This window comes from Elephas maximus, chromosome 19 (genome assembly GCF_024166365.1).
Source record: "Elephas maximus indicus isolate mEleMax1 chromosome 19, mEleMax1 primary haplotype, whole genome shotgun sequence".
In the NCBI taxonomy this organism is placed as follows: Eukaryota; Metazoa; Chordata; class Mammalia; order Proboscidea; family Elephantidae; genus Elephas; species Elephas maximus.
Window position 1 is genome coordinate 46631211 of NC_064837.1, and position 24445 is coordinate 46655655.

Consider the following 24445-nt stretch of genomic DNA (forward strand, 5'->3'; position numbering starts at 1 on the left):
GTACATACACACAGCAGACAGGCTGGGACAAGAAACATTTAATTAGGGGCCTGGGGGTTAGCAAAGCCCCAGCGAGCCCATCATGCAGCCTCACGTACAGCGGGCAGTGGGCCCTCCCCGGGGATACTGCTGGGGGGGGACCTCATGGCAGCAAACAGGGCAGTGTGGCTTGACCCCGGCTCCGCAGGGGAGAAGTGCGGCAGGGGCCTTCGGGTAGGAGGATCTGTATCCCTCCCACTGCATGGGGAGGTGACTGTGCCCGGGGTGGGGGTGGCATTGGCTGGCATAATCAAGGACAAGAGGGGAGGCTCTGAACTTGGGGGGGGTGGCACCAGAGAAAAGCAGCCTGCAAAGGAGTGGTCCTTGTTTTGTGTGCCCACCCCACCACTAGGGGTGCCCACCCCACCACTAGGGGTGCCCACCCCCTTCTTTTTCTTGTGGCTAAACAGAATGTTCCATTCTTCTAATCTTTCTTCCAGGGCTGTGTCCAGGACAAGGGAGCAGATGCAGTCAGAAATTGTACTCCTGAAAGAGCAGCCCTGTCCCATGCAGGGCCCTGGGGAAAGGGGATGAGGAAGTGCCATTTGGAGTCAGCTCAGCCAGCCCTGAGGTGGGGCTGCTGCAGACAGGAACTGATAATTACAGGCTCCCCTCGTGGGGGTGTTTCACCCAATCTCAGTGAAATGGAGTTCTTTCAACCAAGCCATGAGCCAGATTTTTGTTCTTAGTTTGATTTTTGTGTTCAGGCTGCTTTTGGGTGTCTTTCCAGTAGAGAGTAAGGGTGAGGCCACTTTACTTGTTCTATTAGAGGGGATAGTCTTTGATTTGTCACCCGCCCCCCCTTTCCCCTCCGTTGGCCCAGGTTTCAAGTAATGGGAGATATTCCCAAAAAACTTTCCTGAGAATTGATGGCGTGACAGAGGTGGTGAGTCTAGGAGGTGGACCCAGAACCCTCCCTCAGCACTAGATCCCCTCCAGCCCTGGGTGGAGGGCTGAGGGACTGGAGAAGGCTTCCCCCCAAGGCCCCACTTCCAAAGGGGCAGATGCACAGTCAGTAACACAGACCCAAGCAGAGGCTCTGTGGGGAGAAGGACGGATGTGTCAGGCATGCGAAGGTAGTTTGGGGCATGGGGAAGAGTCTGGAAGAAGCAGCAGAGAAGCTCCCCAGGGCTGGCAACTGGACAGGGGTACCCAGGCTCTGGTGGATCTACTCAGGGCTTCCCCATTCCTTCCCACTTTCTCCCCCCTCTCCCTCAGTCTCAGGGGAGCAACCCACTCAGGGCACCTCCACCCAAGAAATAAAACCTTCCTTGGGACAGATGGCTCCTAAACCATGGTGAGTGGTACTAGGAGGCAGAGGGAGGAAGGGTGTGGACAAGGATGCCTGCTTCCTTCCTATGACCAGAAGCAAGGGCCAGGCATGGGCAGGAGTGGCATCTGGGTTCTCTTGATTCCTCTCAGATCTCAGTCAGGACGTTGGCTGGCACCAGGCCCCGTTTCTTGCCGCTGCTGACGCGGATGAAGCCATCAACATCCTTGCTTCTGCCCATGCCCACACAAATCTGAGCAGAGACAGACACGGAGCTGAGGTCTGGCACTGTCTGCAGCCCTGGCCCCAAGTCAGGGTGGTGGTCCCCAGGGGACCCGCCCCAGAGGATGATGGGACCAGTGTCAGATATGGATGGGGCCCTCAGCTGAGGGGATGGGAGCAGAACCGATGAGGGTTCAGGGCTCAGCACAAGACCGGGACATCAACAGACATGGAGCAGCACTGAGAGCTGACATTTGAGATCAGCTGGTCCAACTCTACTCCCATTTCTCAGAGTAGGTAATAGAGGGAAAAGGACTTGCCCAAGGCTACACGCAAGCCAGGACTAGAGCCAGGGTTCAAATCCAAGCCTCTAGATTCCTGATCCAGTGTCCCTCCCCTCCCCAACCTTCCTCTAAAGTAATTTAAGTCCGTGTGGACCACCAGTCCCACCTCCCAACAGAGGATGCAAGAGAGCCCTTCTTTTCTAAGTTTCCTTCTCTCTTGCTGTGGGACAGCAAGAATCCTCTTCCAAGCACTAACTGTGCCCCCTCTGCCTCTGTCACCATGCCCACACTCCACCGCTGAAGAGCCTAGGCTGGGCCCCCAGGCACTCACCTGGTTCTCCTTGAGGATCATGTAGCCCTGTTCCTTGTTCCCAGAGAAGGCTTGACAGCAGCGCCAAACATTCTCTCCTGGTCTCACCCGCTGCACAAAATTGGCTGGGAAGAAGCCAACCCGGTCGCCGATCTTGCCCTGGGGATGAGGTTGACAATGAACACCAGTGCCCGCCCCACCCCATACTGCTCTAATTCCACTTAGGAGTGACACCATCATCCTTCAGATGCCTGGGCTCTCTGTATGAGCCCTGAGCTGTGGTTGGCTTCTGGGCTGGGAAGAGCATGGGGTAAAGGAGCAAGGCTGAAGGAGGGAAGATCAAAACTGAGAGCAAGGCCCGAGGGTTGATCCTAGGCTTGGCTAAGAGGGAAGGTCTTTGGGACCTTGAGAGAAGGTGGGGGCAGTGCCCACTGAGGGTGAGGGCTGCTGAGGTGCCTATCAGGGCCCCTCTGCTCCCCACCCTGCCAAGGCCACAGCCTGCCTAGTCACCTTCCACCAGTCCTCGTTAGAGTCATCCACCAGCATGATCCGATCTCCAGGCCTAGGGCAAGAGAGAGCTGGGGTAGCATGTGGGCCAACAGCCCCTGGGCACCCAGATACCCTCGTGCCCCCTCATCTGGGACGGGATGTTTGGTGCCCTCAGGGGACACCGCATACCCATAGGTACACCCTCCAGGACAGAGCCTTGGATAGGGGGCAGGAGACACGGCATTAGCATGACTAGCTCTTGGATCCTGGGCAGCTCCAGTTCCTGCCTGGACACGGCAGCCTCAAGCATTCAGGGAGAAGGCTCCTGAAGGTCCCTCTCACTCTCATGTCTCAAGGTCTGGGAGAGCAGGGCCCTGAGGTTGGAGCCAGGCAGCTGCCCAGTGGGCTGGTCACAGAGAGGACTTACTGCAGGGCCAGGTCATTGTTCTCCTGGGGCAGAAACTTGTAGAGTGCGACATAGGAGTACATGGGCCCCACATCCTTCCGCAGAGGAGGCTTGGGGGGCTGTGAGAAGAACTCTGGGTCAGTGATGGGGCAGGGTGACTCTTCATTCCACCCACTATCCCCTTGTTCTGACTGTACCTACCATGGGGAGCTATGAATTGGACACAGTGGGTCCTGAGTCAAGGACCCACTCCTCGACTCTCCTACCTGCTATGCTCACCCACCCCGGGTGGGCCAGGGATGAAGATGGGAGGTATTGCTCTGCCTGATGCACCCTGGAACTGCCCACCCTTGGGGAGGAGGAGTAGGTGCAGTAGACATTGAGTCTGTGATAGGGAGGGGTAATACCCTCCTGCCGGCTGTACCCACTCATTCTGGCCTTACCCATCCCTGTAGCCTGAGGATGAATGATGGAGCAGCCGTACCACAGTCACTATGCCCACTCCCATGCTGTTGCCCACCTCAGGATCAATGACAAGGAGAAATGACACCCCTAGCCCTCCACCCTAGCCTGACCAACCCTGGAAGCAATTGGGTAGGGCTCAGTGCCAGTGGAACCTCACCTGCTGCCCAGGGCTCTTCTCCTCTGATCCTGACCCTTCACTCTCCACTGGGGCTGTGAATACTGGAGATACCAGATTGCGACCAGGGTGTGAGGCAGCCGGGAGAGAACCCCCCACTGTGCCCCACACCTGCTCCTAAACCCCACCCCACTCACCACTGTCACCAGGCCCCTCCTCTGAGCTGCGGATGCTGCCTTCCCCATCCTCAGTCAGCTCATCCCGCTCACTCTGGGGGCAGAAAGAGGGGAGGGTTCAACCCCATGGCCCTCATCCTCAGAGGCCCTTCCCCCCAAAGCCCCCCTCCGGTGCCCACCATACCAGGCTCCGTGTGGGGGACTCTGAGGTGCTGCTGAAGCTGGAGCGGTTCATTAGTGCCAAGGAGGTCCCATAGCGCAGGGTCTCGTAGACAGGGTCCACCTTCCCCATGGCCCCTGTTGAGCACCCAGCTTCTGGGTTTGTTCAGCCCGAAACCCTGTATCTCCATCCTGGGATGCCCCATGGTGTACCTCCTCTCAGCCTGCCCTAGGCTGAACCTGCCATGCCCCTCTTTACCTCCCCTTCCCAGGTCCTCCTCATCTCAGTGATAGCTCCACCATGCAGAAACCTGGAGCATCTTTGACTCTTTATTTCCCCCTCTCCACATCTAATCCATCACCTCGTCCTACTCCCCAAACATCTCTTGAATCTGCCCACTTCTTTCCATCTCCACTACCACCAGCCTGGTCCAAGCTACCAAATTCTCTCCTGCAATGTTACGGCCTCCCAACTGGTCTCCCTGCTTCCACTGCAGCCCCTTCATCCAATCCACACAGCAGCCAGGATGCTCTTGTAAAGACAAAGAAATTGTCCTTAGAATAAAGTCCAAAAAATAATCCTAAATTGAGTCTAATGCCTTGCACTCCATGTCCCTTTGCCCCCTCTCCCTCCCACCCCCTCTGCTCTAGTCACTTTGTTCTTTAAGTCCCTGCCCTTTCCTGGCTCAAGCCTCCCTCTGCCCGTACCAGTCTCCCCCAGATCCTCAACTGACTAACTCCTCATCCTTCACATCTCCAGGAAGCCTTCACTGGGTCTGCAGATAAGGCCAGTGTCTTTTTCACATTCTGTCTTCATTCCCTACCCTTCTCATTTGTGGCACATATCCTAATGCTAATTAATTTATTATTTGCGTAATTATATTTAACATCTATCTCCCTTGAGACCGTAAACTCCACCTTCTTCAGTGTTGTGTCCCAGAGTCTAGCAGAATGCCTGGTGCTTAGTAGAAGCTCAATAAAGTATTTGCTGAATAATGAATGAATGAATGAACCTGACATTCAGTACAGGTGCCTCCAGAGAAGGGAAGTGGTAGCAGTGCCAAGAACTGGCAGTGGCAGTGTGACTCAGGTGCTCACCTGAGAGGTGCACGAGTTTCTCATCGCACCACAGTGGAAGCAGGGGCAAAGGAGGACACTCACCAGTGGGAGGGGACTCTCTGCTTGTGGCACAGGCTGGTGGTGGCTCATGGACTAGGAGGGGGGAGCTGAAGTTGCGGCGGAACGAGGTGGACTGTGGCAAGACGGGGCAGAGAGAGTGCACAAGAAGCTCATCACCCATCGAGAGCTCAGCCCTCCCCAAGCCCAGGGGCCACTCCACAGGGGGAGCCAACCTTGAGGGACACTCACTCCCTCAGAGTACCAATCCCAGCGCACCTCGCAGCCAGCTGCCTCCACATGGCCCCCACTCACCATCTTGCCTGGGCAGTGCTGATGGGAAATCTCCTCAGAGCACCAGAGGTGGACGCTGACTTTGCAGGTCTTACATCGCAAGCCCTGCTTGGAGTTTCCTAGGAAGAATTTGGGTTTGGCAAGTGGGGTTAGTCAGGAGAGGGTACCCTGGTGGGCAAGGAGCAAAGGAGGCAGGTTGGCGCACGGGGAAAGAGCAAGGGTTAGGCATCCTCACACCATCCTTGGGGATTATCCCTCATAGAGTCAGGGTGGAAACTGGCACTGAAGCTGGAGTCACTAGTAAACACAGAGACAGCAACGCCGGCACCTACCAGCCCCCAAGGGTGCTCATTTGTCTGCCAAGAGTGAAAGGCGCAGTTAAGATCAGAGGCCCCAGTAGCAAGGGCTCAATATCAGGGAGTTCCATGAGCCCACTCCCCAGTGCCCACCTCGGCCCCTCCTTTTGCCCACCTCAGCACCCAAGCACCTACCCACAATGAGCTGGTGGCAAAGCTCACAGGAGCTGGCTCTCTTGAAGATATGTTCCTGGAAGCTGTGCAGTCTCACTGGTTTGAGAGGTGCCAGGGGATGTGGGACTGGGCAGGGGGACGGAGCCGGGGTGGGCAGCCCCCTGTCTGTGGATGCATGTGGTGGGGAGGGAGGGGGCAGCGGGGTTGGGGGTGTCAGCAGCACCTCCGTCGGGCACTTGAGCTCAGAGCTCGAGCGAAGAAGGAAGTTCTCCACACTTCGACTTCGGAGGATGGTCTTGAGGGAGAAGGAGCGCTTGAACCACTGGAGCTGAGAGAGGAAGAAGGGCTGTGAGTGTGAGCCCAGAGGGGGCTGGCCCAAGGCGGGCTCCTCTCAGGATGTCTCCCTCAGCAGCAGAAGTATGGGGGCCGAGGGCCAGAGCTGAGATGAAGTACTAAGACAGAGGCTCCTACGTCCTAGGCCGTGGGCCACAATCCCAAATGCCTACAGGAGCCAGGCAGGTAAACTCCATGAGGAAGGGCATTCTGGTTGGACAGGCGCATCATTCGGGACAGTGGGAACTATGGCAAACTGGCATATGCCCTCTCTATAGGGAGCAGCTGCAGTTCCCTCTGGCCAGCTGAGACTAGTCCAAAAGGCCAGCTCGGTGTTGCTGGCTTTTCCAATTTTTCAAAAGAAATCTAGACTTTTATGTGAAGTTGGGAGGTTTTATTTCCTTATTCTTTGAATAAATGGTAATATATTATTTTTCTTGTGCCTTGCTTTTTTCACTTTAACGATAAATCTTGGATATCATTCCATACCAATACATAAAGAGTTTCATCATTCTTTTTTATGGCTACATACCATTTCATTGTATGGGTATACTATTTACTTAAGTTAAAACAAAACAAAACAAAGCAGTAACACTTCAGGGGCCAAACAAAGCAGTTTCCCACCTGTATTCTGGAGCAGGCTGGGAAGGGAGTGGCCACCCTAGACTGTTATCCTTAGGGAGTCCAGCTGATTCTTCCTCCAATCCATCCCCTACTATCACCTTATCACCTTCCCAGCCCTGCTTTAGTTCAGGCCCCAACACCCCCAGGTTGATTCAGAGCCACAGCCCCCTATTCAACCCCTGTGCCTTCCCGTTGCACATCCCCACCAGCCCTCCATACAGCTGCCAGAACATGCTTCCTGGTCCTCCTGAAAACCTTTAATGGCTCCTCAGGACAAACCCAAGCCCTTCACCCTGGCCATGGGACTTTCCACGCCACTTGGCAAAAATGTCCTCCCAGCTGCCCGCTTTCCACCTGCAGCCCAGACGTGAGGACTCTTGAATTCAGTGCTTTTCTGCCTCTGAGCTTTTGTGCGTGCTTGTTCTCTTCTTTCCCTTGTCCAATTAGTACTCTTCTTATCCTTTAAGGTTCCAAGGGTCCTTCCTCTGGGAAGTTGTCTTTCCTTCCGCAAGAATTCCATTTCATGGAATCACTCCCTCTCCTGTTGTCCCCAGCACCCGACGCTGACTTCCATTACAGTCCCATCAGGTTACCTTGCCATTTGCTCCTCACTTCCCTAGGAGACTGTGAGCCCCTTGAGGGCAGGGACCAGAAAAAAAAAAAAAAAAAAAAAACCCCATTGCGATGGAGTCAATTGCTACTAATGGCAACCCTATGTGTTTCAGACTAGAACTGTGCCCCATAAGGTTTTCAATTGTGATGTTAAGAAAGTAGATCACTGGCTTTTCTTCTGCAGCATGACTAGGTGGATTCGAACCACAAACCTTTTGATTAGTAGTGGAGCAAAAACCATTTGTGCCACCTGGGGACCATTGAGGGCAGGGACAATTTTTTCAGGTCACCACACAGGGTCTAAACACAGAGTAGGCGCTCAGTCAATGTGTATTGAATAAATGATGAGCAAGTGGCTGGAATCCTAAACAGAGCCAATGTTCTGGAGCACAGGGTTGACTCCGAAGGGAGACCAGAGTTGGCTATTGGGCCTGCCCAGAGCGAGGTCTGGAAACCTCTCTACCAAGAGCCTTGCTCCTCTCCCCTCCTGTTGAGAGCCCCCTTTTCCTGCCCACTCCTTTCCAGTGATAAGAGAAAAGGGGCCAGCAGTCCGGATCCTGGCAGGGAGATTAGGCTGTCGTTCCCAGCTGGCATATCAGACAGCCTGTGCGCCAGGGCTGCCAGACTGGCCACCGTGCCAAGGGGATGGAAGTGGTGGCCCCTCCAGCCTCAGGGAGGCCAGCAGGCAGCAAGACGGAGGGGAAGCATGGAGGAGGGGTGTCTGGGCACAAGCAAGGCCTGGGTGTGCCAGCTGAGAGGCTAGAGCCCTGGGGTATCTGGCACTCTGAATTGCCCAGCTCCTTCCAAACCCAACCCAGCTTCTTGGACACCACTGTGGGCTTCTTTGTGTGTCTGTGAGAAGCAGGGCCCTGGGCCTCAGATGCCTGGATGGAGGGCCAGAGGGACAATTAATTAGAACACAAATACCAGCCTGATTCAGGCCAGGGGCCATCCAGGGTGGAATGAGGCCCTTGAGAGGTGAGGGAACCACTGGGTGTTCTGCCAGGGACCTCAGGGATGGAGAACATGAGGTCTCTGGGAGGATGTGCTGGAGGTGGAGGCAAAGCTAAACCAGTGCCTGTAGGCAAGTCTTGTCATTTCCTCTGTAGAGCCTCAATTTCCCCACTCCAAGGGAGAGGAAGAGGGACTAAATGTTCTCTAAGCAATGCAAGACTCTGGGGCCAAAAAGCAAAAATGGAAACGTGCATCTATGAAGGGCTGTCATTTCCAGAGCACCGGCACTGAGCTAACACTTTATGCACCACATCTCATTTCATCCTGGCACTACCCTCTGAGGTGGTGACTATTAACATCTGACTTTTCAGATGAGGAACTGAGGCTCAGAGAGGTTAAGTCACTTACCCATGAGCCCTCAGCTAGTAAGTAGCAGACCTAGGACTTGAACCAGTGGCTTAACTCCTGAGCCCAAATGACCAGGAGCATCCTACTGCTCTGGGCCGTGCCTTGGCCCTCACCCCTGCCGCTCTGCTGTGCCAGGGGCCTGTCTACCAGGTCAACCATGGAATTTAGGGTTAGAAGAGATCTTAAAGAATAGTCACTTAGAGCAGTCCCCACCCCATCGCTCCGCGATGCATGGCTATCTAACTCTGTGGTTGCCTCCTGTGATGGGAAGCACACTCTCTTGGGACAATCATTCCATCTTTGGGCAGTCACAATCACTGGGAAGTGCTTCCCTATATAGAACTGAAACCTGCCTGCCTGTGGTTTTTGCCTATCCATCCTTGCTTCTCCCTTGGCTCCGGAAAGGGCTACTCCCTCTTACACACATCAGCCCTTCAAATATTTGAAGACATCCATCATGACCCCCCACTCCTAAGGCCACGTTTCAATAGTAATCCTCATAGGATGAGATTTCAGCTTTCCCACATTCCAGTCTGTGTCCTTTCCTGATACTCCCTGGCCTTGGTGCCAAGAACCACCTCTCTTCAGGGTACCAGAGGCCTCTCTGGAACAGAATGTTCTCAAGCACCAGAGTGAAGGGCAACCCGGATTCTACCTACTGACTCCCTGGTTCATCTGTAGGCCCCAGATCCCAAAAGGATAGAGAATTAGGAAGGAATGACATGCCATTTGGGGTAGCTGGCAGATGTTAAGGGCTGTGGCTGGAGGAGAGGATGGGGGCACTTCTGCCAAGTGTCTTAATGCCTGCCCACTCCAAAGACACCTGACTTGGCTACCCAAACCTCATCTTGGCTCAGCGTAGCCAAATATTCCTGCTCTTGGGATTCCTAGTTCTCAGAGAGGACCTTTCCCCATCTCCCCACCAGCTATCTTCTTGGTGCCTCCACTGCCCTGGAACATGGGGCATGGAGAGAAGTTTCCATATGCCTTGGCAAGCTGGCCTGCTTGGATCTTATTCCTTTCCAATGCACCAAGAGCTTGTCTAGCTTTGAGCTTGGACCACCAGGCTTGTTCTTCTGAATCCCTCCTCAGAAGCAAGGCCTGGCCTGCCTGCTTCCTCTCTACCCCACCCCCCCCACCCCAGGGACAGTCCGGTCCCTTCTTTCCTCAATTCCTGACATCATCACCTCACTTCCCATCAGTTCCTGAAAGGGCACTAGGCAGCTGGTGGTGGGCGGTGGCAGGTGTGGCACAAGCTGACTCAGATGGTAGATCTGGTATAGCAGGGTCTCCCAAGGATGGCACCAAAGGGGGTGATGGACAGGCCCCACATGGTAGGCTCTGGGAAGGCTATGCCTACCCTAGGAGGGTCGCTGAGTAACTTGGGGGCAGGAGTGAGACCCAGCCTTAGAGTAGGCAGGAGGTTGGGCTCTTGGGCTGGCAAGAAATAGCCAAGGGGCACCAGCCCCCTCTGTCATACCTGGTTCACACCGAGTTGAGTAGGCAACAACCAACCTTCTTCTCTCCCCCTCTTCTACAGTTTGGGACAGAATCTACTTTGGGCTAGGTTGAGTAGGGAGATGGAAGGAGGCTGGCAAGGGACCTGAGTTCTCTCTCTGCCCACCTATGACCTCGCCCAGCCCTATCCCTCTGCCCATTCTGTATGGTTATTATTACTAAGTCAGCCCTTTAGAAGGATGAGGTATAGGGGAGGGTCAAAGGGACAGAGCTCTAACTGGCCTGGCATCAATGTGCCAAGTCAGGTGTACAATCCCCCTCCTCTCCTGCTGTTTGGACTTCCATGGTTCAGACCCAGAGGTGATGGCATTGGAGGGTCCTTGGGCTGAGAGAAGGGAGGTACAGACCTGCCAGGTCCTGACGCCCCCCTCCTCCGCCCCCCCCCCACACACAGCTGAGCTTGCAGCCTACAGGATTGCTGAGGCTCCTGTGGAGGGGGTGGAGCAGACAGACTTTGTTGTGGAAAGCAAGGAGGCCCTCAAGCCCAGGGAACCAAGCATAGGGACTGTGTATGTCTGCCCACGACAACCAGAGGGCAACTGAGACAGTCAGGGGCATTGGAACTCAGGTCAGGCTCAGCTCCTGGAACCCTCTGCCTGAAAGAAGCTGTCACAAATATTCCAAGCACTATTCTCCCATCCCAACACACTTCGCTCTCTAAAGAGGGTTAACTCCATGCTCTCAGAGGCCAGGGCCTCATTCTCAAAGTGGGCAGAAGGAGGTCTAGTATGGATGCGAAGGCTTGAACATGGAGGCCCCATGGGTCTCTGGGGCTTAGGGAGGGGTGCCTCAGTCAGACCCACCCTGGCCCTATTCATCTCCCTTTGGTCATCCCTTTGATGACCTTGACCTTGAATTAACCTTATATCCTTAGGGGTGTTCTGGACAGAATGAGGAGGAAAAGGAGCTGGAAAGAGCTGTAAAGAAGCTAGAGATACTAGGGAGTAAGGGGGAACAACAGACCCCGCCCATTTTGGGTACTCATTGGTCTCCTCCTCACTTGAATGACAAGGAGCAAGGTGGGAACAAAACACTAGGGTGGAAGGAGGGGAAAAGAGTTCTGGCTGAAACTGGGGAGAGGACAAGGAGCCCCTTGGAACAGCAGCTCTTCTCTCCCCACCCCCAAGCCCACCCAGGTTGCTTTCTGCAGAATTTCTTGCAGGTAGCTCCAGAGCACCTAGAACTTGGGAAGCGAGCTGAAGGGTTGGAGATGGGGGATGGAATCTGAGCAGTGGCCTCCCGCCACTCCCTTCAGAGTCAGGAGTCTGGGCTCCTCCTGCCTTCACTGGGGAATAATTTATTCATTGTGACTCCCGCAGGAGTAACAATCATGCATAATTTGGGTTAATTATGATATTCATTAATTACGATGACTCCTCTTTTTGCTTCTATCCCTCTCGTCCCGCTCCAGGGGTGGGGGTGGGGCTGCCTGTCTCTTTGCTCAGGAGCCGCAACAACAGTGTGCCGGTCCCCGCCAGCGACGGCCGGCGCTGCCGCAGCCCCCAGCGCGGACTCCGAAGCTGCGCACCCCTGGCCGCGTCTTCCGTCCCCCAACCTAACCCAGGTGGGAGAGGGGAATGCGGGACTGCGGTGGGTCAGAGAGAGACACCCAGAGACACTCCGAGATAAATGCTTAGAGACGCCGAGAGAAACCGAGGGAGACGTACGTAGACAGAGACATCAAGACAGAGATAAACAGGTTGTAGAGACACATCCAGAGAAAGACACATGCAAAGAGTGAGAGACAAAGTCACAGACAGAGCTGGTGGGCACGAAAGGAGGTGCGCCTGGCACGCAGGCACGGGTGCGTACACCGGCCCACACCCGCTACACACCGACACACACCCGCTACACACCGACACACACCCGCTACACACCGACACACACTCCCCCCGCCCTGGCTGCGCCGATGCCCTCCAACAAAGCCGAGTTACGGTCTCGCTGGCGGGGCGCGGTAGCGCGTCCCTCATCACGCGCGCATGGCGTGCTGTGTTTGTGTGATAGGGGCTCCTGTGACCGCTCATTGCCAACACACGCCTCTCCCTTGGGTAGCGCGCCGAGCCTTAGGGATCACGCGGGTCCCCGCCACAGTGACCCACTGCCCCCTAGCTCACGGTGGCGACCGCGCGCTAAGGCCGGGGCACAAGGGGGGGCTTCGTGCCCCTCGAGTTACCTTGGTTTCGTGGAGGGCGGAGACGGTCCCCGGGGAGGTATGGGTGGCCGCGTCATCTGGCTCGTTCTCCTTCTCGCTCATTTCAGTCATGGTTGGGGGAGAGAGGAAGGGAGGAGGCCGAGACCCGACGGCTGTCGGGTTGGGGGCAGGCTGCCGGTGGCGGAGTCTCTCTGGGACCCTGAAGCCCTTTTCCAGAGACTGGCTCCCAGCGAACCCCAGGAGGAACCCGCCTAGGCAAGGCAGCCCCCCACTCCCGGGCACAGGAGGAGAAAGTTCCGAGGTCGGCCGGGGAGCGGGAGGGAATTACACCGAGTGGCGCGAGCGGGACAACCCTGGGAGTGAGGACTGAGGGTCGGCAAAGGATGCCGCTCAGAGCGAGGGGAGGAGGGAAGCGGGGACGCCGGGCTGAGCCGAGGGAGGGAGCGCCGGAGCTGTCAGTGTCCGGCCCGCTCCGCCGTCCTCTGCGCCCGCCCCCCATCCTACCCCCAGCCCCTCCCCCCAGCCCCTCCCCCTCCCCCCCCGCCCGGGTCCCAGCCGGGCAGCGGGCTGCCCCTCCGCGGAGTCCTTGCCTTGCAACTTTGATTTAGGAGGTCGCCTGGTCCCTCCCCCTTCCTTCCGAAGCTCCCCCACGCCGCTATGCAAATAGTCTGCCATTGGCTGCCGTGGTGGCCAGCGGGGCGGAGTCTGGGGGGGCTAGGCAAGATGGGGAGGGATTTGGAGGGGAAAGAAGTGGGGGGAGGCAGTTTTACACTGAAAAACCCGGCATGGGGGCCGACGGCACTGGGTGTGTTGTTGGGCGGAAGCATAACAAGGTTGAGAAAAGGACCAGAGGTCATATTAGAGTCTGAATGGGCTGAGGGGAATAGAAATAGTTTGGAACTGCAGCAGGATAGCTGAGAGAGAGATCCAAGTTAGGACTTCCTAATAGCAAAGATTGCAAGGTACCCTGCCTTGGACGAGGAAGAATGGGGCCCTTTCTGCTTCATTCACTGGGTGTCCCTCTGCCTTGGAGAGGCCCTTTCCACAAATATACACATCCCTGGGCTATGGGGTAGGGATTTCCTCAAACAGGGAAGGGACAATTTGACATTATGGGTCAAAGGCCAGGTCAGATAATTCCTCCTCTGTGGACAGAAAGCAGGACAATTGTATTCCTTGTTATCTGGACTTCAACAGAGAAGGGGCTGCAGTCCCCACATCTAAGGTCCCCAAATCTCTCCAAGACACCTCGCCTCCTAAAGATCCTACCACAACTGGAATTAGATCAGGGCTGGGGAGGAGAGAGCTCTCACCCTCCAATGTGTCCACTCTTTACTTGGCCTGAAGGTGCCTCTTCTAATGCATGATACTTGCTTGGAAGCCATTTCCCCAGACCTCCCTCCATCATCTCCAGCCCCAATTCCTCCTGCTGCGCTGCTTCTGGCCCTGACCAACAGGTGCAGCTTCAACTCTTGGCCTCTCCGAGGAAAAGGAGGTAGATTCAGGGTTGAGGGAACCCTCCCCTGGGAGTACGTGGAGATATGGTTGGGTCTAAGTCTTCCTTCTCCAGGGGCTCCTCTTTTGTGGGTGGCGAGATGGTAGGGAATCCAGGGAGAGCTAAGGTGATGGAGAGGGTCCTGCCTGATGCCAGCCCTGGAGGACGGGGGCTGCCCTGCCCCCACACACATACCCATTGATGCCATCCCTGTCTTACCAAGGATGCGCTCACCACTGGAGCCCTCTCACATTACTGTGTCCAGGAGTACTTATTTGCCAGTGGCAGAAGTAGGGCAAGGGCAGCCCTGATGGTTTGTGGTTGACAGAGGCTTGGTCCCCTCCCCTCCAGACCCACCCACTGCAGCAAAAGACTCCCTCAGACTCCTAACTTTCCTGAAGGCAGTGGAGATGGCCCCTGACCTCAGCCCTCAGACCAGCCTCGCCAACGGCCCCTTTCCTACCAGCCTTCTCTCCACCCTCTGGGGTTGCCCTCCTCCCTCTTGCTCACCCAGCACAGGCCAGCCCCACTTCTCCTCCCTGAGCACTGTGCAGATTTGGGGTGCTTGGGGCACCCCCATATAGGGTCATCAGTTTCTCCAGTTACCCTGGGCTGGAACAAGCAGGGGCTTGTTCTGTGTTTGAAGACCTCCTGGGGGAAGGCACCCCAGTTTTCCCCCAAAAGAGCAAGAGCTCTGGTTCTTTAGGGTTCAATGCCAATATAGTCACCAATGAACTGTGTGACCTTGGGCAGGCGACGACGCCTTTGTTTCCTCATCTGCAAAATGAAGCTTGCACCTACCCCAGAGTGTAGCGAGGGGGGAGACAGAGGTGGCACTTGCCCCAGAAGCGAGTCCAAGGGGGCACCAGATGAGGCACGGAATGACTTTCTGAGGTGCCACAAAGACGAAAGGCACCTGACTGTGGCAGCCAGACAAGAGGGGGGAAGGACTTTCTGCTGAGTGTAGTGCTTTCAACGTCTATTCATCTTGCAGTTGGGGGTGGGGGCAATTTAGAGATTGCCCCTGGGCACTCATTACCCTCACTATACCCCTGACCTACCCCACTGGGGTATTGGTAGAATGAGGGATATAGTGTCCAGAGGGCAATTAGCCCAGAGAAGCCAGGCAGGGATGGTCAATTTTCTCCTTTCCCCTGATTACTTCTCGGAGTTTTGTCCACCTTCCTTCACTCACTTTCCTCAGCAGTTTGGCACTTGGTATTCTATGGAGGAACTGACCCGGAAGAAGTGGCTATCCATGGACAAAGAGACTCTGACTAGTCAGGGAAGGAATTCCCAGGGGAATCAGTGGTTCCAGTGGCCAAGAAAAGCAGAGGAAGTTGGAGGACTCTTGGGTGCTCTAGTCTGGGCATCAGGAGCCTGCGGTGGGGTGTATGTGGAGGAGGCAGGGGGCTGGATTCCATGACCTCTGGATGTCCTTTCTGGCCTGCAGCCTTTGTCTTTCAGAACAGTCTTTCATAAACTAAGTCTGAGTCATTGCTCTCAGTGCCAACAACTCCCACTGCAGAGGCTGGGGGAAATGGCAGGGGCAGCTGGGCTAGCTTCTCCTGGAGAATGAGGGTCAGGTCCCATCTCATTTGGGGGACAGGAATGAGGGGTGGGCAGCACAAGGAGCCAGGTACTACAGGAGGCTAGATGGCAGTCACACACTCAGGAGGGATTCCCAGACCATGGAAGTGGTCTGCCTCTTCTTAGGAAAGCTGAGTGAGAGGCCGGGCACTGGGGACAGAGGGATGGACAAGATGACTTCAAACCCGCATGTGCTACAATGTCTAGCACATTGAGAAAGCCTGGTCCTCATCCCAGTTCTGGCCTTATCTTCCTGCTGTATGACCTTGGACAAAAAGCTGTCCATCTCTGGATGGGCTTCAGTTTTCTTCCTTTAGATTGACATAGTTAGACTTAAAAAAAAAAAAAAAAAATTACCGTTGAGTCAATTATGACTTGTAGGGACCCTATAGGACAGAGTAGAACTGCCCCATTAGGTTTCCAAGGAGCACCTGGTGAATTTGAACTGCCAACCTTTTGTTTAGCAGCTGTCGCTCACTAGATTAGGTGAAATGGGGAGTTGAATGAAAATGAGGATAATAGTAGTATATCTCTTAGTGTTGTTTTGTGAAGTAAATGAGTTAATATACATAAAGTGGTGGACAGAGCAAGTGGACAAGAAACAGGTGCTATTATTAATGCTGTTATGTTCTTGGGAAGTTTAACCTTGGGCTTGTGGGTAAGCTTCAAGGAGCCCATGAACCCCTTGAGACTGCGTAAAATTTTGGAGGATGAGCACTTTCTGGGGGAGAGTCCAGAGCTTGCACCTGCTTCTCAGAGAGTCTGAGATCCCCAAAAGATTAAGAACCACTGGCCTGGATGAACCCCCAGAGCCCTGCTATCCTGACTGACTGAGATTCTTAGATGTGAGGGATTGCTTCTCTTTCCATTAAGACTGACGTATTTTCTCCCAGAAACACCTCCAGCCCAAGCCCCTCCATGCTTCAGCCTCTGCCCCATGGATCGCCAGGAACAGCCCAAGCTGAAAACCAGAGTGACTGGCTTTTCCTCCAGCTGTAGAATCAGAGCTCCAAGAGTAGGGGAGTCCATCCTGGTGGGGAGCTGAGTCTGGGTTCTCATCTCCCAGCAGGGAGAGGGCCCAGTTCAGTTTGGGAGGGGGGGAGGTGCTGGGGATGTGGAGATCCCAGCAAGAGGCCTGGCCTTGCCCTGATCTCCCACGCCTCCCCCGCCACTAGCCCACTCCAGGGCCCTAGAGGTGAATAACGCTCTGATGAGCTAAGGCCCATGGCAGGCAGTGGTAATTATGATTTTATGGAAATATAGAAAGCACTTACGCAAGTGCCTGACACACTTCCCGGCTGTGGCATCTGGGACAGCCAGGTCCCCAGGGGCTGGAGGAAGGCCCCCCCACCCCTGCTGCCACCAAACCCTGGAGCTCGGGACACTGGCATTGAGCCACCCTCCCACTGCCTTTGGCACTGTCACTAACACATCCTGGGTGAGCAGTTCTCTGTCTCTGCCCCAGGCTACCTGGAGGGGAACAACATGGGCTCCAGTGCACACAACCCCTACACCCTCACAAAACCAAGGCTCTCTCTGGAAGGCCTCTTCTTACATGAGAGGGTAAAGGTTTGGGGATATTTCCCTCTCTCAATGAAGAAAACTCATTTCTCCAGAAGACATCCCCTTCTGTTTTCTTTTCCTCTTGAGGCTGGGGACACAGGGCTGACAACAGCCATGGAGGGGCCATAGTCTCTGCCTGCCCCTCCCCAAGCCATATGCCAGCTTGCCCGCCCCTCCCCCATGCCTGATAGTGGCCTGAGCCACTGCTTACTTTCTCTATCTAGTCCATTCCCCCTACCCACCCATGAAGCATCTGTTACTAAGGTGACAGCAATGTCATCACTTTGGGGTAAGTGAGGGGGTGGAGCCCAGTGGACTGGGGTGTGTGAGTTAGGGGTTAAAATTTTGAAGAGATGAGCACTGTGGGCACTTTTAAAGGAGGATCTTTTGCCGGAGAGGCACAAATCAGGGTGCGGGTGCTGCTGAAAGCTGGTGGCAATAAGGAAGGGTGAAGTCTGGAATGCAACAGGGTTGGGGACTGAGAGGTGAGGGTGTGCCTGGCTTACTGTGTGGGAGGAGAGTATAAAGGTGCTGAAGCCAAGGAGACACTGAGGCAGAGAGGATGAAGCCTGTCTTGAACCACTCCTTTTAGGGTCCAGCTTGTTAACTCCTTCTAAAAAAAAAACTAAGGTGAGGTTTTTTGGTTGGGGAAGTCTAGACCCAGTTGAAGCAGTTGAAGCAGTTTGGGGAAACCTGGAAGGAGCCTGGGCCCACACTGCCCCTGCGGATGGCAAAGCAAGCAGCAGAATATCCCTCAGGGAAGGCGTCTAGGCGGGGCCTTTGAGGGGCTACATCTGAGACATCAAAACTGTGAGGCTGTACTTAGTGCCTGGCCTGGCTCTGGGCACAAGGGGTGCCCGGTCCCTGCACTCAAGGCCGTCCTATAGACCCCAATTCAAAGAATGCAATAATACAGAGAGGGCCTCTCTGAACCCACCTGGGGGTGGGGAGTAGTGAGGACAGAGAAGGTGCGCTTCCAACTGAGTTTTGGCAGAAGCCACCAAGTGGACTGAAAGGCAGAGAGGATCAGAGTATTCTAGGCAGAAAGAAAGGCTTGGGCAAAGGCACAGAGATGTGAAACAGAACAGCTTGTTCTAGAAGCCGCCAATAAGTTGGTGTGACTCTAGCAAGGGTGTGTGTGGGAATAAGTGATAGGAATGGAAGGCAAAAAAAAGTGGACAAAGGCCTTGAACGCTGGACCAAAAAACCCAAAACCAAACCCACGACCGTCGAGCTGATTCTGACTCGTAGCGACAATATGGGACGAAGTAGAACTGCCCCCATAGTGTTTCCAGGGCTATAAATCTTTATGGAAGCAAACTGCCACGTCTTTCTCCTGAGGAGCGGCTGCTGGGTTCGAACCTCTGACCTTTTGGTTAGCAACCGAGAGCCACCAGGGGTCCCTAATGCTAGGCCAGGAAGCTGAATTTTTCTGCTCAAAGGGGCTTCTCAAACTTGCTCACTGGAGCCCAGCTGAGCAGGCCAGAGGTACCAAAGGAGAGGGCGAAGCTGTTCGCTTTGAATTTGAAAGGAATTTAAAGACATAACTCTGTATTAAATGTTTGTGCAAACTTTACATTCGACTCCAGGAATATTCGTATTGGTTTTCTTATCAAAAAATGATTTTAACCACTAACGGCTGTGTGTTGCTGATGCCCTGGAAGATGGTCGTGGAGGTCACCCAGGGGCTCCCACAGCTCACAGCTCAGCTTGAGAATGGCAGTGAGGGCGACGAAGGGCCATGGAGTGTTCTCTGCAGAGTAGTTCCGTCCTTGCTGTTTTAGGGAGCTCCCTTTGGCTGCCTACCGCTTGTGGGGCAGCATACAGGAAGCTCAAGTAGGGAGCTCCTGGCAGCAGCCTATCTATGGAAAATAGAGCCTGTGGCAATCAGCTTTAAATTACTGAATAATCTCTTACAGCAGGCTATGCAAACTGTGATGGCCAATAGAAACTGCTCATTAGCCCCCCTCCTCTAGCAGCGCCCAGAGCATGCTCCATACCTGCCCTACCTTAGTTAAGCCCACTTACTGGCATCCTTCTGGCAAAAGGCTTGGCAGTGGCGATGAACAGAAAGGAGTCCTGTGTTTTGGCCTGGGGGTATAGGGCATAGAGGTGACTCAGGCTCTGGACCCAGAAGGCCTGGGGTCTAATACAAGCCTGCTTCTTGCTAGCTCATGACTTGGGCACTTTGCATACTTTTGTTTCCTTGTCTGGGAAACAAGGACTGCCCTGCCTCACAGGTGGTTGTAAATGTGAAATGGGACTGGGCCTCTGCAGGGATGGTACAATCCTACCTCCAGCATGGACACCCTCTCTCAGGGCAGGCTGTTTATCTTGCCTGTAATACCTTTCTCTTACACCTGCAGGCTCCATTTGCTGCTCATCCCAAGGGAATTCCCAAGTCAACAGGACCCCAAGAGCCAGACATGATGAGGTCACAGATCCCTGCTTCCCACTAGAGCCCCTCCGCATGTATTAAAACCCACAGCTGCCCAGCCACTATCACTCATAATACTTACCCTCAGGGCTCCTAGCCTAGGATTGGAATGGAAAGTATTTCATCCCCATTTCAAATCTGGGGAGGCTGAAGCTCAGAAAGGCCTGAGATCAACACCATCAGCAGGAGTCAAGGTTCCTAGGTCTAATGTCTTTTTGGAAGTTGTTGAATGAATGTGTGAAAGAGGGATATTTTGGGCGGAGGGCTAAACCTCACTTTCCAACTCTTCAAGTTGGAATATGGACTGAGGATTTGCTTTAAAATCCCACACATTTATCAGGCTGAGTGAGGCCTGGGTCAGTGATTAAAAGCAGGGATCATGCATGACCCACCCAAACCCAATGACCCACCCAGCCAGCCTAAATTCAAATCTTGATTCTGTTCTTAGCTGTGTGACCTTAGGCTAGCTACTTAACTGCTCTAAACCTCAGTTTTCTCCTCTGTATAACGGGAGATAATAATTCAATTAAAAGAAATTAGCATCTACCTGCCCTGGTGGCATAGTGGTTAAGAGCTCAGCTGCTACCCAAAAAGTTGGCCGTTCAAATCTACAGCCGCTCTTTGGAAACGCTATTGGAACAGTTCTACTCTGTCCTATAGGGTCGCAGTGAGTCGGAACTGACTCCACGGCACCTAAAAACAGCTTTTTTTTTTTTTTTTAATATAATTTTTATTGTGCTTTAAGTGAAAGTTCACAAATCAAGTCAGTCTCTCACACAAACACCCATACACACCTTGCTACACACTCCCAATTACTCTCCCCCGATGAGACAGCCTGCCGTCTCCCTCCACTCTCTCTTTTCGTGTCCTTTCCGCCCGCTTCTGACCCCTCCACCCTCTCATCTCCCCTCCAGGCAGGAGATGCCAACATAGTCTCAAGTGTCCACCTGATCCAAGAAGCTCACTCCTCACCAGCATCCCTCTCCAACCCATTGTCCAGTCCAATCCATGTCTGAAGAGTTGGCTTCGGGAATGGTTCCTGTCCTGGGCCAACAGAAGGTCTGGGGGCCATGACCACCAGGGTCCTTCTAGTCTCAGTCAGACCATTAAGTCTGGTCTTATGAGAATTTGGGGTCTGCATCCCACTGATCTCCTGCTCCCTCAGGGGTTCTCTGTTGTGTTCCCTGTCAGGGCAGTCATCGGTTGTAGCCAGGCACCATCTAGTTCTTCTGGTCTCAGGATGATGTAGTCGCTGGTTCATGTGGCCCTTTCTGTCTCTTGGGCTCATAATCACCTTGTGTCCTTGGTGTTCTTCATTCTCCTTTGATCCAGGTGGGTTGAGACCAATTGGTGCATCTTAGATGGCTGCTTGCTAGAGTTTAAGACCCCAGACACCACTCTTCAAAGTGGGATGCAGAATGTTTTGTTAATCGATTTTATTATGCCAGTTGACTTAGATGTCCCCTGAAACCATGGTCCCCAGACCCCTGCCCCTGCTACACTGGCCTTCGAAGCATTCAGTTTATTCAGGAAACCGCTTTTGGTTTAGTCCAATTGTGCTGACCTCCCCTGTATTGTGTGCTGTTTTTCCCTTCACCTAAAGTAGTTCTCATCTACTATCTAATTAGTGAGTGCCCCTCTCCCACCTCCCTCCCTCCCCCCTCTCGTAACCACAAAAGAATGTTTTCTTCTCAGTTTGAACTATTTCTCAAGTTCTTGTAATAGTTGCCTTATACAACATTTGTCCTTTTGCAACTGACTAATTTCACTCAGCATAATGCCTTCCAGGTTCCTCCATGTTATGAAATGTTTCACAGATACCTAACAACAACTTATAAGGTTGTTGTTGTTAGGTGCCATCCAGTTGCTTTCAACTCATAGTGACCCCATGTGGCAGAATAGAACTGTACCATAAGGTTTTGTAGGCTGTGATCTTTATGGAAGCAGATGTTGTTGCTATTGTTAGGTGTCATCTAGTCGGTCCTGACTCCTGACGACCTCATGTACAACAGAACAAAACGCTGGTCCTTCACCATCCTCACAATTGTTGCTGTGTTTGAGCCCATTGTTGCAGCCATTGTGTCAATCCATCTTGTCGAGGGCCTTCCACTTTTTCACTGACCCTCTACTCTACCAAGCATGATATCCTTCTCCAGGGACTGGTCCTTCCTGATAACATGTCCAAAGTATGTGAGATGAAGTCTCTCCATCCTCGCTTCTAAGGAGCATTCTGGCTGTACTTCTTCCAGGAGAGATTCGTTTGTTCTTCTGGCAGTCCATGGTATATTGAATATTCTTTGCCAACACTGTAATTCAAAGGCATCGATTCTTCTTCAGTCTTCCTTATTCATTGCCCAGCTTTTGCATGCATATGAGGGGATTGAAAATAACATGGCTTGGGCCAAGCACACCTTAATCCTCAGTGACATCTTTGCTTTTCGATGCTTTAAAGAGGTCTTTTGCTGCAGATTTGCCCACTGCAATACGTCATTCGATTTCTTGACTGGGTGGGTTCATCCATTGGCACTGATTGTGGATCCAAGTAAAACGAAATTCTTGACAACTTCAATCTTTTCTCCATTTATCATGATGTTGCTTATTGGTCCAGTTATGAGGATTTTTGTTTTCTTTGTGTTGAAGTGTAATCCATACTGAAGGCTGTGGTCTTTGATCTTCATCAGGAAGTTCTTCCAGTCCTCTTTACTTTCAGCAAGCAAGGTTGTGTCATTTGCATATTGTAGGTTGTTAATGGGTCTTCCTCCAGTCCTGCTTCTGAGTTCTTCTTCATCTAGTCCAGCTTCTTGGATTATTTGTTCAGCATACAGATTGAATAAGTGTGGTGAGAGGATACAGCCCTGATGTACATCTTTCCTGACTTTAAACCACATAATATCCCCTTGTTCTGTTTGAATGACTGCCTCTTGGTCTATGTACAGGTTCCTCATGAGCACAATTTAAGTGTTCTGGAATTCCAATTTTTTGCAATGTTTTCCATATTTGTTATGATTCATAGAGTCAAATGCCTTTACATAGTTGATAAAATACAGATAAACACCTTTCTGGTATTCTCTGCTTTCAACCAAGATCCATCTGACATCAGCAATGGTATCCCTTGTTTCACGCCCTCTTCTGAATCTGGCTTGAATTTCTGGAAGTTCTCCTTTGATGTACTGCTGTAACTGCTTTTGAATGATCTTCAGCAAAATTTTACTTGTGTGTGATATTAATGATATTGTTTGATAAATTTCTGCATTCTCTTGGATCACCTTCCTTTGAAATGGGCACAGATATGAATCTTTTCCAGTTGGTTGGTCAAATTTCTTGGCATAGATGAGTGAGCGCCTCCAGAGCTGCATCCGTTTGTTGAAACATCGTAATTGGTATCCCACCATCCTTGGACCCTTGTTTTTCGCCAGTGTTTCCAGTGCAGCTCGGACTTCCTCCTTAAATACCATTGGTTCTTGATCATATGCTACCTCCTGAAGTGGTTGAACATTGACCAATTCTTTTTGGTACAATTTGGTACAATTCCTTCTATCTTTTTTTGATTCTTCCTGTGTCATTCAATATTTTGCTCATAGACTCCTTCAATATTACAACTCGAGGCTTGAATTTTCTCTTCAGTTCTTTCAGCTTGAGAAATGCTGAGCTATGCTTTTAAATCTTCTGTTCAGCTCTCAATACTAGTAGGCCCTCAATAACATCTTGTTGAATGAATGGATGAGACATGCTTCTCATCTCAGCCCCTCTTTCTTTGGGGGAAGGATAGGCCGCACTCTCCAGCTCTCCAGGTTGGAACATTGCCTGGGGATAGAAAACAAAACAGAACATTTTGGTTAGAGGAGAAGGACAGTGGATTTTTATTTCTCAGCAATTTTTACAGATGAAAATTACTTTGTTGGCTTAGGGAACCCCAAAGCATATTATCAGGAGTGGGTTATGCCATGACCTAGAAAATGATAGAGCATTTTGGGTGGGAAAAACTGCAGTTAAAAAAAAAAAATCACTATGGATTAGTGGTTGCCAAGGCCTACAGCGAGGTGGGGAGGACGAGCAACTGCTTAATGGGTAGGGGGTTTCCTTTTTGGGGTGAAGAAAGTGTTGTGGAACTAGATAGGTGGTGGTTACACAATATTGTGAATGTACTAAATGCCACGGAGTTGTTCACTTAAAAATAGTTAATCTTAAAAAAAAAAAATCACACCCAAAAATTGTCCTTGAAATGACCCGTGTGTGGAAGTGTTTCTGGTTCTGGGGAGGTCTTGTCTGTACTCCCACTACTAGACTCTGGTGAGGGAACTGAGGTCCTCTGTGGTGTCCCCAGCTGCCCTGAGGGAAGCTCCTGAGGATTAAACCTGGGAGTGATATGCAGCTCCACAGGATTTTCTTTAATACTCATTGCCACACTGAGTGAGAGGAAGGCCTTGCCGCCATTTTACAGATAAGGAAACAGGTTCAGAAAGGTGAAGAGATGGAGAATGGGCAGCACCCTTGCCTCATGGAGCCTCACACCCTCCCAGGGCCTGAGACTGCTCTGCAAGGTGAAGGGCTAGATCAGAATTTTCCTGAGGCCCCTGAGGGTGGTTTAGACCCTGCCCTGTGCCTGATCCAGGGAGTACCAAGGAATGGGGCGGGTCCAGAGCCACCGCCAGTCCCAGCTCCATCTGCCTCAAGCCCTGGCTTCTTCCCTTCCAGAGAAAACAAAACAAAACAAAACAACACAACTGAAACCCATTGCTGTTGAGTTGATTCCTACTTATAGCGAGCCTGTAAGACAGAGTAGAACTGCCCCATAGGGTTTCCAAGGAACAGCTGGTGGATTCTGCCGAAGCTCTTAACCACTGCACCACGAGGGCAGGCCCAGCCACACCCAGATGGGAAGAGAAGCCCTGACTCCTGGGTGGAATGGGAGGAGGCAGCAACAGAGGGAGTTGGAGGAAGAGA

General features: G+C 52.8%; 2 protein-coding genes across 2 annotated transcripts in view; one reads left to right on the forward strand and one right to left on the reverse strand.

Annotated features, from left to right (window-relative positions):
• On the reverse strand, positions 1-12893 carry STAC2 (SH3 and cysteine rich domain 2). Its single transcript, XM_049861150.1, has 11 exons — positions 12438-12893; positions 5837-6143; positions 5367-5464; positions 5097-5187; positions 3961-4073; positions 3798-3870; positions 3643-3704; positions 3042-3139; positions 2636-2687; positions 2147-2284; positions 1-1562 (listed from the first exon to the last, which is right to left on the reverse strand). Exons 1-11 carry the CDS (start codon positions 12525-12527, stop codon positions 1458-1460), a joined length of 1227 nt encoding a protein of 408 aa, XP_049717107.1. The 5' UTR covers positions 12528-12893; the 3' UTR covers positions 1-1457.
• Positions 12526-24445, forward strand: part of LOC126063161 (transcription factor CP2-like protein 1) — a 22575-nt gene continuing 10655 nt past the window's right edge. The window contains exons 1-2 of the mRNA XM_049861347.1: positions 12526-12775; positions 16967-17064. Of these exons, the coding sequence (XP_049717304.1) occupies positions 12526-12775; positions 16967-17064 (348 nt within the window). The remainder of the gene's footprint in view (positions 12776-16966; positions 17065-24445) is intronic.

Bases quoted from the DNA above. Each gene is read 5' to 3' on its own strand.
- STAC2 (XM_049861150.1), bottom strand. From the start codon at position 12,527: ATGACTGAAATGAGCGAGAAGGAGAACGAGCCAGATGACGCGGCCACC. The intron at 2,688-3,041 runs GTAAGTCCTCTC...CTCTTGCCCTAG, and splicing joins AACAATGACCTGGCCCTGCA to GCCTGGAGATCGGATCATGC. The intron at 1,563-2,146 runs GTGAGTGCCTGG...GTCTCTGCTCAG, and splicing joins TGATCCTCAAGGAGAACCAG to ATTTGTGTGGGCATGGGCAG.